Raw genomic sequence first — 13965 nt, 5'->3', positions numbered from 1 at the left:
CCGTTACTTATGAAAAGTAACTGAGTTACTGTTACAGTTATTGGTACTTGAAAAGTAAGTGTAAATTTACTGTACTTTTACAGTTACTTTCTGTTGGAAATATTCTTGTAAACCAGTGATAATTAATTGTCATAGAATATCTGTATGAAGACTTACATGTGCTTTAATTATGTTTCTGGTACATAATATAAGTTCATATATTACAGCACCAAAACCCTGAAGTCAATCTATGGTGTTACTGACATTATGAATATAAAAGCAAACCTAATTTTTATGCACATTTCTAACCAGTTACTTTTTTGGGGGGGGGCTTGTTACCCTTCATTATGTATTCTGGTGTAAAATTTGCTAATCTCTGTGGTGGAGTGGTTAGCAGTGTCTGTTTTGATCTAGGGATCCCATGTTCAAATCCCTGAGCATGGGTGTTCTTTGTAAGTGTCCCTTCATCAATTTCGTCATATCTTCACTCATATCATTCTTCGCAATTAGCCAAAAGTGGCAGAAAAGCAAAGTAAAATAAACAAAATCAATCTATCAAAAACCAATAAAAAATTGAGCTTTTTGACTGAATGATTGACATTCCATATTGGATCGTTATAATATAGGCTCTCAGTATTAACAAATTTTGTATTTGCATTATATCAGTTTCATATCATACTTCTCTAATCTGTATGGTATGTCTTGTATGAATGATGATGGTCAGATTTTCAAATGTAATCTTCATGAGTGAGTATCATTTTGTGCATTCAAACATCATCAGCGCCATCACTAACACCACAAATGAATTTTCTGAAACTGGCAGTATTATCAAGAAACTCAACAATCAATACTTTAAGTATTTGTTATTGTTGTCCAAAACGATTAATGTATTAAGTTGAATACAAAAAGTTGATAAGATGAGGCAAATCTACAACATTCCACGATTTTAACATTGAATAATTGTACAAGAAGACAATTTTTTTAAGTGTTCTTGGTAATTCTTATGTAAAAATCAAACAAATGTTAATTTAAATATTTTCCCATAAAATCTGTTGAATTTGTTGTAGAAATGAGAATGGGGACAAAACATTTTTGAAGAATAATAAGAATTTATGAAAAATTTTAAAAATCGTTATAGACCAATAATGGAACAATCAGGAAGGACATTTGTGAAATTTTAATGTCTTTTCAGGTGTTAATACATAATAATAGTAATAATGTGGATACGTCTCCTTTTAAAGGGAGGGTGAAATTCCATGTAAATATGTTAATGAATTTCCTGTTTACACACCTAAACTCCCTCTCACTTCTTCCCAAAGTTTATTTTGCGTACTGGTGAATTATGAACCATTCAGGCTCACCATGGAATGTTTGCAGTTTAATACATTGAATCAGTAGAATATCTGTTTGCATTATCAGTTGATATTTCATATTGGTCTACCTGTACTTTTAGGGGATGAGGAGCAGCCAGAAACCCAGCAGAGAAACACTTCTCATCACATCCACGCAGCCCATTCCCTCTTCCCTTCGTGCTTGTGTTCGGCTGTCATCCAGATCATCAACCTGCTTGATGACGCAGCCGTCTCTCCAGATGGGAATGCTGTGTACGAAGTTGCATACCAGGTTAGTTTAGCTTCGTTAACATCAGAATTATCATCTTTATTTCACTGCAAGCGGAGGAGGCATGTTATCATGCAACAGCTTTAAATTCCAAGTTGTCTCTCGGGGATTCCTTGAATCCTGAGATGTGTACTGGAATTTCTCATAACTAGTCACATCTGTACAATAACTGGGCACATTGTGAGATGAAAAGTGGTTTAAAATTGCATTTGCTGTTATAATGGAGAATATAATCCTCAGTTATCATACAGAGGGCAGTGGTAATTCATTGTTGAATAAACCCCTGTAGCCTGGCTTGAATAGAGTTTTTGTGTTAAAATAGCCTTTTTTGTGGGGATAAGTGCCAGAGAATACCACAGGTAGCTGATGAAAACTGTGGGGAATAATGTCCTACCATAGATGTGCCTCTTTTGTTCCTGTAATGCCAATGTATGCCTTCTTGTAAACACATGTCGCATTCATAATTGGGTAGTATATAAATACGGAGAAACTAGTACTCACTTTTATCCGTGATGCTATTTTTTCTTTTTCGATTAATTTCAGTGGCCACTGCCACCATCCTCGTTGGAATTTGCTGTACTGTTGCTTGGCATGCATCTTTTGTTTGTAGTTCTCTGGCTGCCCCTAGGTACACTGTTGTTAACTGTGCATCTGGGTCTGTGTCGTCTGCTATTTCCGGGTGATAACTGTTGTAGTAGGGGAATCTAAGTGTGGTGCGCTTGCCCGCTATCGATGAAATAGCCCTGAAACATGGCTACACTGAAGCACAACTTTCCACTTGGTGCAGTAAATCGGAAATACAGGTCAGACACCTAACCAACCACAATCAACCCATCCGCAAGCAACACAGCCACAATCAACCTCCAGCGGCCAATATAAATGGTTTGCCTTCCCCTACCATCCCACCACTTCCAACCTCATTTCCAAAGACCTTCTCCCATATGGCGTCAAAGTAGCGCACAAACCCAATTCCAAAATAGCTGATAAACTGAACAAACACAAACGGTACTTCCTCTCCCCCTTGATAAACCAGGTGTATACAGTGCAGAGTGTGAATGCAAGGCACATTACATCGGCAGGTCCATCAGATCTGTCAATGAAAGAATCCAACAGCACCTAGCAGATGCGAAAGAAGCCCAACCCACTACTGGTCTTGCTAAACATATGAAATACAATAGCCATAAAATTCAAAAGGTTCAAGTCAAACACACTGCCCACACGCTCGTAGACACCAAAATCAAGGAAACACACACCATAATGCACTTCCCGCATGAGTTAACATTGATAGCGGACAGGCACACCACACTTGGATTCCCCTACTACAACAGTTATCACCTAGAAATAGCAGAGGACACAGAGCCAGACGCACAGTTAACAACAGCACACCCAGCGGCAGCCAGAGAACTACAAACAAGAGACGCACGCCAAGCAACAGTACAGCAAGTTCCAATGAGGATGGTGGCAGCGGCTACTGAAATTAATAGAATAAAGAAGAAAAAACGATTTCGCGGATAAAGTGAGTACTAGTTTCTCCATATTTACATGTCACATAGTGCTAAGGATGTTTGCTTGTTTCCCTTTCTTGCACCTGGTACACATGATCTGCATTGTCCATACATTCCATAATACCATACACTGATCCCTTCCATTTGTTTATTTCTGATTTTCGTGCCAGTTCCTCATTCTCATGTGAAAAAAAATAGTTGCCATGACTTATGCTCCAAACCTCGTACCTTTAATTATGTGTAAAGGGATCAATTTTCTCTTCTCAATTATTTGCAGCAGAATTAATCAATATTCCATGATTGTGTATAACTCTCAGAATAATTCAGGCTTAGAAGGTATTGTGTTGGAAACTAAATTCTAAATTTTATGTTTAAGAGTTTACTTTGCATCATTTTGTAACAAAACGTGGTAGGAAAATGTATCTCACACCTTTCAAAAATGTGAAAATGAATATTACAGCATGTTATTTCACATTTCGTGTACACACAAGAATTGAAATACACATTTGTCTACAGCTACTCATAATTCTATACAAAACCTGAAGAATTCACACTACTCAGAAATCATGTGCAACATTCATAATTATCATATAATCTTGTTCTTATCTATGAGTTTGGTGCCCCATCATTTACAGTAAAATTTGCTGGAGTTCAGTACACACCAGACCATATGTTGCATCAGTTTTATGGGTGCCCGAGATGTTGGAAGAGGTGAGAGAGAGAGGGAGATGTTAAACGAAAATGAGATAAATCTTGTTAGGATAAGAAAAGGTGAGGTTGGTCTAAAATCTTTTATGCAATGTTTCGGATCTATTTCTGGTTCCTTCTTCATATATGCCTAGATATTAAGACATTGAAAAAAATAAACTATTTAAAAAAAAAGGATAGAACGAGAAGGCGGGACAAACTTAAAAATCAGGCTAACCATATTTTGAGTTTGTTATTGATAGTGTTCATTCATTAGCATGTTCCTGCTTTCTCAAAATGTTGGATTAGAAGTTAAACTAAGTAAGCAGACCTTTTTGGGGTTTGGAGCATGTTTTGTCTAATGGTTTGTGTGCTGTGATTAAATTCAGTCCTATTAATCAAATAAATGTTTTCTTGTAGGTGATATGGAACTGCTTGGTAGAGGACAGTGCACTTTTCCTACGTTACATCCTTGAGAGACTAACAAGAGAAAAGCAAGACCTGATGTTCAAGATCTTACGCCATCTCATTCGCTTTGTTCCAAAGTTACCTCAGCAGGCAGCCTTTGCCCTCTACAACTACATAATAGGCTATGTAATGTTCTATGTAAGGTCTCCTCAAGAAGGGGGACAGAAGCTGATCGGAACAGCTTTATCAATTTTGTGGATGGTAAGTATCTGCTTTGTAACCTTGCAGTAACATTGCCGTTCACTTGTTCACATTGGTCAAAGAATGGTGAAACATTCATTTTAAAGCTCTTTTTTTTAGAGATTGAAGATGTGTGGACACTAAAATATTAAATTTATTAATTTCTTATAGGGATGGGACAATATCAAATTTTGGCCAATGCCGATAAAGCACCAATATAAAATTTACCAATACCGATAACCGATATTCTAATGATCCAATATAGAATTCCAAATGGTTCATTGGCCTCCTCAAAAACTGCATGTTATCAGATGAACCAAGCTTCTGCAATGCAAAAGAAGTTGCATATTTAGACATTTTCTGAAAAAAAAGTACAGAATGGAGATTAATTGTTTATATCCATAAAAATTATAACAGAATGGCAAAATATTGCACTAAATTGCAAGATATTTAATGATATATCAGATCGGTAAAATTATGGTAATTTTACCGATACACCGATATGCCTACATTGGCCGATATCGATAGAGTACCGATTAATCTGTCTCATCCGTAATTTCTTATAATTTATAAGAATAAAATATTCTAAAAGAAACACTGTTACATGTCACTTATTTTACACGGTAGAATTTACAGCATAGTCTTGAAAGTTGTCTTAACAGGAGAAAGTAGTTTTAAAACTTATTTTGACTCGCTTTTCCATGGTTGAGCAAGCGTTGGCAACAACCATTGATCCAACATAAGACAAACTTCACTCTGCCAACCAATGTAATCCCACATAAAAACTAGTTGTCCCAACGGTTCTGGTTACTTGGGCAACTTTTCTGAAAAAATCAAGGTTCAACCTAATATAGTCTAATGATGTAACTATGGTTATTGAGCAAAATTTCAAGTTAATTTTGTAACTATTAAAATATCTATTTCTACTGTAGGTTGTGCACAGTGTCCAAGGTATAATGTTCAAAGATCTGAAACAAATCTTGAGGAAAGAACAGTGTGATGCTTCCATACTTCTTACAGCCAATGTTCCGTCAGCCAAGAAGATTATTGTCCATGGACCACAAGGTAAAAGGTTCAACTGTTCAGTGGCGTAGCGTGATACTATGAAAGGTGTAAGGCTTCCTTAGATAAACCTGATCTGAATATTGGATAAAGAAAACCCAAAGATATTTTAACTAAATAGAATCTATTTGAATGTAAGTCATGCATGGGCATACTTAATTTCAAACATAAAATGCACACACTCTATGTTAACAATAATAGCATATGTATTACTTAATGGAAATTCTCATTTATACTGTAACTCCTCAATCACGACGTCGTAGAATCGGGAGTTTCTGGTCAATGTTTTTGGCAGCTCCTTTTCAATGGATACCAGTCCCAAGTCAGATTTCCTTGCCTGAGTCTGTGTGCTGCGTTGAAATGTGTGAATCCTCTTCAGTGCAGAAAACTACTTTTCCACCGACAAGCTTGAGGCAGGAACAGTGAGGAAGAATTCTGTTAGTTTGTACACTTGTTCAACAGCTTCATTCAAATGGGTAGTACGCAGGTACTCATGAAGTTCAAACACACTCTGTACTCTATATTCGGCTTCAGAATAAATTACCTGTAGCTCAACTTTCAACTGGTAGCAATTTACAAATTTCGCATACAGCTTTGTTAAGCACACAAACTCTTCTTCTGGAAAAGCCATGTCATATTTTTATTGTTATTATTCTTTTTCTTTCACTAAAAAGCCATTTGTGGGAAATGCGTAAGATACATTCAAAAATATTACTCATTATCATGGTTACGATATTTGAGCACATTTTGAAAAGCATATCAAGCAACTTAGTCAAAGGAAAAGGTAAAAAAAAAAACTGTAAATCATAATGCTAAGTATTACGTGCAATCTTTTAACATTACGGGCAACTGGGATGCACGCGCCTAACTTTGCGGGCGCTGCCGGATCTAGAATTGCCAGACATTCCTCTTTTATGTTTAACTTCGCTGCTTCCAACATTAAACCATCTCTTTGTGAACTTAATAGCTAGTTTACACATTTAAAATGACACCCGTTTTGTTAGCTACACCTCCCGTCACGCATTATTGAAACAACATGGGAGTCGATTTTCTTGGTTCTCTACCGACCGTGCAAACGGACGCAGCGGGGACAGAAATCTCGCCAGATAGCAGCACCCACTCGTAATGCGCGTTACAGTGCGTGAGAATCGGGGTGCCCTGTCATTGGTTGATAAGATACTACGTAAGCAAACACACCCGCCATGTGCGAGTCCAAATCATTTCTTCCATTCACCCGCGCGTAAGTCCTCTGAAGAAGCCTTACAGAGAAACAACTCGAATCAAAACAAGTCCTCAATTGTTTCGTTAAAAGTTCTACTTGAAGTCTGATATTGCTATGTGTGTTCAAGCAATAAATACAGGAATGAAATACGTTTTCTTCAATAATTTCAGCTTGTAAGGTGGACTTACAAGCCTTACGTGGACACTACGCCACTGCAACTGTTACATTACTTTTGTTGCTTCTATCTGACTTTGTTACCTTACTCATTATCTATCATGGCCATAGAATTATTTTCCTATTTTCCTCCAAGTTTGCTCTTTAAAGTATTTTGTAATACATTTTTTTCATTTTGGGACTGTCAACAAGGAATAATAAAGCTGTATGCCTGAGATTGTTTAGAATAGATATAAAAATGGAAAGATGCATCCAACTTAAAAAGACAAGATGATGAGAAATTGTTATTTTAAAATTATACAGGGTGTACACAAATGAATATCGAAGTTTTAAGTGTTTTGAATGGTTATGTAAGTAACCCCAGCCAGTTGTCTCTTAATGTGATGAAAGAGCAACTGTGGAAGTTTCAATTATATATGTTCCCAAATTTGTTTCCTAACTCTACCGCATGGCAGCACCAGTTGTAAAGATGGCAGCGACTCCCGAAGCATAAGGCTTTTTGCATCTTGGAATTCGCGAGGTGTAAGTCGGTGATTACAGTCTAACGGATGTGTTGGCAAAGACACCCTATCTGAAAACGACATTTCTAGGTGCTTTAACCAATTCCAGACGATGGGGTGCCTGTGTAAGGGGAAGAGCACCAGACAACCATGTATGTCAGATGAGAATGTATAATGCGTCATAGTGGCTTTCGTGCAGACTCCTAGGAAATTGTTAGTCGAGAACTAACAATACCGACCATGACAGTGTGGAAAGTATTAAGAAAATGGCTCCGACTTAGGCTGTACCGCGTGCAGCTGTTACAGGCCCTAAAGCCTGCAGATCATGTGGTCCGTACCAACTTCGGTGAAGAAGAGCTGGATTAGAAAGATGATGACTTTTTTTAGTCATGTGAATTTGAGTGAACACTTGTGTTATAGAAATTCGTTGAGTTACTCTTCCATCTCCGGTATGATTCATTATTGTATTGTATATCGCAGAGAAAATACACATGCTTAAAACTCCAATATTCATTTGTGTACACCCTGTACATAATCGATCATGTTACCACACTACAAACATTGTACAGTTCTTTAAAAGGATTCTTTTTTTCCAGGGAAGTCCCATTGTACAGTGGTTCAGATCGAACTTTAAATTGAATGTTGAGTCTCAAATTAGCCTATCTGGCCATGAAGTGGACCTAACTTTTTTTTTAAAAAAAAAATCATTTAAAAAGTATTATTCATCCATTTTTTACAGAGCCAGATGCTGGAGGCATTCCATCTCAGTTTCCAGTACAAGAAGATACTCAGTTTTGCCAGATCCTGAGGGAGTCGCTTGACTTCTTTGGCATTGAAGAATCTCGGCATAAGGAGTTCTTTTTAGTTGATCATAAGACACGTAAGTAGAATATTATAACTCTTTTGTTTTTTATTGGTGTTTGCTTAGCATGGACATGTCACACATGAAGATCTAGGTAGTGAGTTATAGTGATTGACTTAGTTCAGTTGATAAAGCATTGATACTGAGTACCCAAGATCTGGGTTCGATTCCTGCTTGAGGCACATTTTTTATTAACATTTCCATAATTTATAAGCCTCTGTGTGGCTGTCATAAGCTATTTCAATTTGGTGATTTAAATCAGGTGATTTTTTAAAAAAATCACTCTACATTAATAATTTTTACAATAATGTACATAAAGATTTTGTAGATATCGGAAACACTTTTCGTGAAAGTACATTACTCTCGTAATCATTTAATGGTGATTATTAGGTTCTAAGATAGGAAAGTAAAGGAAATAAAATGTATTTACTTTATGATTAGCCTCATGATGCATAAAGTGGACTTAAAACACCAACTCATTCAATCAACCAATCAATGACTGTAAGAATAACCTGGAATGTGCTCCGACTCAACCAGGATCTGACCACATCTAAACTACACTCATGCTCATAAATTAAGGATAATAGAGGTTTTGGTGCCCCACGATACAGCACTGAAACAAACTAGTTCTGGTAGCACAGACACATGTTGAACACACAAGAAAGACATCCACATACCCTGTTTAACCCTGTTTATTGCAGAAAACGTGAGAAAAACCAAACCATATGATACAAACCAAGGGAGAGTGTAAATTGTTGTTCCACAGTTCTTTGAGTATGTGCACAGGTTTCAGTATGGAATGTGATGCCCATGCACATTGACACATGCAGTACAACGGCTTGGCATACTCTGGAGGAGGTTGTCGAGCAGCTGTTGGGGTATGGCCTCCCATTCTTGCACCAGTACCTGTCGGAGCTCCTGAAGAGTCCGAGGAGGTGGAAGACGTGCAGCGACACGTCGGCCTAGAGCATCCCAAGCATGTTCGATTGGGTTGAGGTCGGGGTAATAGGCAGGCCACTCCATTCGTATTTTGTCTTCTGTTTGAAGGTGCTCCTCCACAATAGCAGCTCGGTGTGGCCTGGCATTGTCATCCATCAGGAGAAACGTAGGACCGACTGTACCTCTGATAAGATGAACGTAGTCTTGCAGAATAACATCCCGGTACACCTGACCTGTTACAGTACCTCTGTCGAAGATATGCAAGGGTGTACGTGAACCCAGGATAAGGCCACCCCACACCGTGACACCACCACCTCCATACTGGTTCCTTTCGACGATGTTACCGGGTCGGTATCTGGTTCCTGGTTCACGCCAGATGGTTACACGACGAGAATCATTGTTGAGACTATACCTGGACTCGTCAGTGAAGAGTACCTGAGACCATTCTTCCATTGTCCATGTCCTGTGTTCTCTACACCAGTTGTTACGGGCTACTCTGTGACCATGTGACAGTGGAATGCAGATTGCAGGCCTCCGGGCGAATAAACCGTGCCTGTTAAGTCGTCTGTACACAGTGTGTCTGGAAACAACTGTTCCAGTGGCAGCTGTAAGGTCTTGAGCAAGGCCCCCGGCAGTACTCCGTCTGTGTCTCTGGGCACTTACTCTTGTACACTGTAGACATCCACTGCTGTAGCGCCAAGACACATTTCCAGTCTGTTGTAATCTTTGCCATAATCGTGAGATGACACTTTGTGGCACATAGTGCACCTGTGACACGACCTTCTGTCTTTGGCCCGCCTCTAGCCACCCAGGTATCCTTCCCCTCATTACATCATCAATATGTGCTCGTCAAGTCATTTCACACACGCACTCACCATTAGCACAACTAAACACAACTGCACACTTCCTATCGGCACTGTACTCTGGTCAGCAGTTTCACTCCTGTGAGTCATTGGTCTGCTTACAGCGCCACCATACACTGAATCAAGGTCATAGTCAACACAGGTTCTTTGATACAGTACCCGGACATAATTTCAAGCTGCAACGTGCAATCAAATATTTCTTTGCACAAGATTCAGCATTATCCTTAATTTATAAGCATGAGTGTATATTGCGCTTGAATTTCACAATGCCATAGGATGGGACGTTATCTTTTTACATAACAAACATCTTCTGGCCAATTTCTTTTGGAGAATTCTCCTTCAGGAACAACTCTGACATTATCTTTTTCCATTATATTGCTTCCCTGTACATTCAGCTGTCCAAGAGAAAATCTAGATGATGCACAGGGATTCAATTTCCTTATATAGTACACAGATATTTTAGTTTTAAAATTTTGACATTGACATCCAAAATGAACTTTCCTGTCATGGCTCTATGAGCGCCCCACAATCGGCAGAAGTGGGGTATGGTTGGTGGACTACAATGTGATCCTCCCAGCTAGATCCGAGGGATCTGCTGACAAACGACAGGTGCAGTCCTCCATTCATATTGGGGGTTAGGCGTAGAGCTGACAACTCTGCACTGTAAAAAGACATGTCAAGAAACAGCAATATAAGACCATGGATGTTCCCAAGGTAAAATATTTCGGAGGTAAAATAGTCCCCCGTTCGGATCTCCGGGTGGGGACTACTTTGGGAGGTCCCTGGACTAAGGATAAGATCTACGTTAGGAATAAGGATATTAAATTAGGCACCTGGAATGTTCTGAGCCTTTACCGGCCTGGGGCATTTCAGTGTACAGTTAATGAGATAGGTAAGTATAAATTAGATGTAGTAGCTGTCCATGAAGTTAGCTGGCCAGGAGAAGGGAATTGTAAAACTAAAAATTATACTTTTTTCTATGGTGGTACTGAAAATCATAATTTTGGAACAGGCTTTTTCATAAATAATAGAATTATCTCGTCTCTTAAAACAGTAGAATTTATTAATGATAGGATATCATATGCAGTTTTACAGGGTAGGTGGTGTAAAATTATTTTAATAAACATACATGCACCAACGGAAGATAAAGATGATAATACTAAAGATGATTTTTATGCAGAGTTAGAACAGATCTTTGATAAATTTTCTCAGTATGATATGAAAATTCTGTTAGGTGACTGTAATGCACAGATTGGCAAAGAAGAGACATTTAAACCCACGATTGGTAAAGAAAGTCTTCATGAATTAAGTAATGATAATGGTATAAGATTGATTACTTTTGCAACCTCAAAGAATTTAATTGTGAAAAGTACCACTTTTAAACATAAAGATATCCATAAATATACCTGGTCTTCTCCAGATGGTAAAACTCATAATCAGATAGATCATATTCTCATTGATAAGAGAAGGCATACTAGTATAATTGACGTTCGTACACATAGAGGTGCTGACTGTGCCAGTGACCATTATTTAGTAATTGCTAAATTAAGAGAAAGACTCTCAGTGATAAATCATAAGGAACAAAATCTAAAAGTTCTAAAATTTAATACAGGAAAATTTGCTGATGAAAGAATTAAGAAATATTACCAAATTAAACTGTCAAATAGATTTGATGTTTTGCAGGATTTAAATGATGATGAAAATATAAATGAAACAGACGTAAATAAGAATTGGGAGCACATACGTAATGAAATAGAATCAGCAGCTAAAGAAACTATAGGATACCATAAACCAAGAAAAAGTAAGCCATGGTTTGATAATGAATTTCATAATCTAGTAGAAATAAGAAATCAGGCTAGACTTAGGTGGTTAAATAACTCGGATGATACAAATCTAAGCAATTATAATAGAATAAAGCGAGAAGTTAACCGCACGTTTAGAAGTAAAAAAAAGAGATTACTTGAAAAGCAAAATAAACAAAATTGAAACAAACAGCAAAAACAAAAATATCAGAGATTTATATAAAGGTGTAAATGAATTTAGAAAGGGGTGGCAACCTAAAGTAAACTTGATAAAATATAAAGATGGTGATTTTCTAGCTGACCCAAGCGATATTCTAAATAGATGGAAGAACTACTTTAATGACCTTTTAAATGTTCATGTAGGAGATAAATCAGAAGTAAATGAAGTACACACAGCAGAACCTTTAGTTCCAGAACCTAACTTGACTGAAGTTAAAAATGCTATTAAAAGGCTAAAGAATAACAAAGCACCTGGCATTGATTTAATACCAGCTGAGTTAATTAAATATGGTGGAAATTCGTTAATATGTAAAATTCATAAATTAATTTGTTTAATATGGAATAAAGAAGAAATACCTCAACAGTGGAAAGAATCCATAATTGTTTCTGTGTTTTTTTAAAAAGGTGATAAAATGAACTGCAATAATTACCGTGGAATTTCTCTACTCTCAACAACATATAAAATATTGTCTAACATTCTTTTAACAAGACTAACCCCATATGCTAATGAAATTATAGGCAATGTGGATTTAAACGTAACAGATCAACTACAGATCAAATTTTTCACATCAGACAGACATTTGAAAAAAGTGGGAATATAATCAACATGTCCATCAGCTATTCATTGATTTAAAAAAAGCATATGATTCGGTCAAAAGAGATAAATTATATAATATATTAGTAGAGTTTGGAATACCTAAGAAGGTTGTTAGTATGATAAAAGTATGCACCAGTGAAACAGAAAGTCAAATTCGTGTGGGTATTAATGTGACTTACAAATTTACAATTCATGATGGGTTAAAACAAGGAGATGCATTATCTCCATTGCTCTTTAATTTTGCCTTAGAATATGCTGTTAGGAAGGTAAAAGAAACTAACGAAGGACTAAAATTAAATGGTGTGACTCAGTTGTTAGCATATGCAGATGATGTAGACTTATTAGGGGATGATATAAATACAATTAAGAATAATGCTACAATATTTTTCAAAACTGCTAAAGAGATAGGTTTGGAAGTTAACAAGGAGAAAACTAAATATATGCTTACAGGCCGAAACCAAGTGTTAGGTAATAATCAAAATCTAATTATTTATAACAACTCCTTTGAACCAGTTTCCAAATTCAAATACTTAGGAGTAATATTAACAAATGAAAATTATATTAAAGAGGAAATAAAAAGTAGGCTTAATTCAAGAAGTGCATGTTACTTCTCTCTTCATAAACTTTTGTCTTCTCGTTTAATATCTAAGAAACTAAAAGTTAAAATATACAAAACAGTAATATTGCCTGTAGTATTATATGTAGGGAAAGGAACTTTAGGTAATTAAATGTTTTTTCTGCGATAAGATACAGACCCTCATTTTTGCCAAAATTCTGATCATAGCCTTATATGTCAACACAGCAAATTTTATTTTACATAAAAACACATATTTTCCAGTTTTCCGTATGTAAATACATATTTTGCGAATTTTCATTTTAAATACATAAAATCGCTCATTGACTTCATCCACCTCGAAATCCTCGACGGAAGAATGTTTATAGGCTACTCTGCACCTCTTTCATATCGAGAGTACTAGGTTTGTTTTGTCTTTGAACACCCTCGCTGGCAGACTTCTGGCACCTCGCCTACAATCCTATTGGGAGAAAATAGCTGTAAGTAGCTGGGGCTGGCTACACGTAACGATATCAAGGCTTTTTAATGAAGCAATGCAGCTATTGTGACCGGAAGGCATAAAATTTGACAATGTTCTTCTCCTCGTGACAGATGCTGCAGCTTACATGAAAAAAGCTGCAGTAGGCCTTGCCGTTAGCTACGCCAAAATGGTGCACATTAAATGTGTGGCCCATGCGTTGCATAGAATATATGAAAAGATAAGAGCTCTTT

At 37.0% G+C, this 13965-nt stretch overlaps 1 protein-coding gene across 2 annotated transcripts in view; it reads left to right on the top strand.

Moving 5' to 3' along the window:
- The window catches only part of unc80 (unc80, NALCN channel complex subunit), a 310307-nt gene that overhangs the window by 212449 nt on the left and 83893 nt on the right, over positions 1-13965 (top strand). For both annotated transcript variants that reach the window (XM_083128968.1, XM_083128960.1), the window contains 4 exons: positions 1433-1602; positions 4212-4460; positions 5372-5504; positions 8137-8277. In XM_083128968.1, coding sequence (XP_082985094.1) covers positions 1433-1602; positions 4212-4460; positions 5372-5504; positions 8137-8277 — 693 coding nt within the window. The remainder of the gene's footprint in view (positions 1-1432; positions 1603-4211; positions 4461-5371; positions 5505-8136; positions 8278-13965) is intronic.

This window comes from Lepisma saccharinum, chromosome 1 (assembly GCF_977018435.1).
Source record: "Lepisma saccharinum chromosome 1, izLepSacc3.1, whole genome shotgun sequence".
Taxonomy (NCBI): domain Eukaryota; kingdom Metazoa; phylum Arthropoda; class Insecta; order Zygentoma; family Lepismatidae; genus Lepisma; species Lepisma saccharinum.
This window is presented reverse-complemented; position numbering and strand designations above follow the sequence as displayed.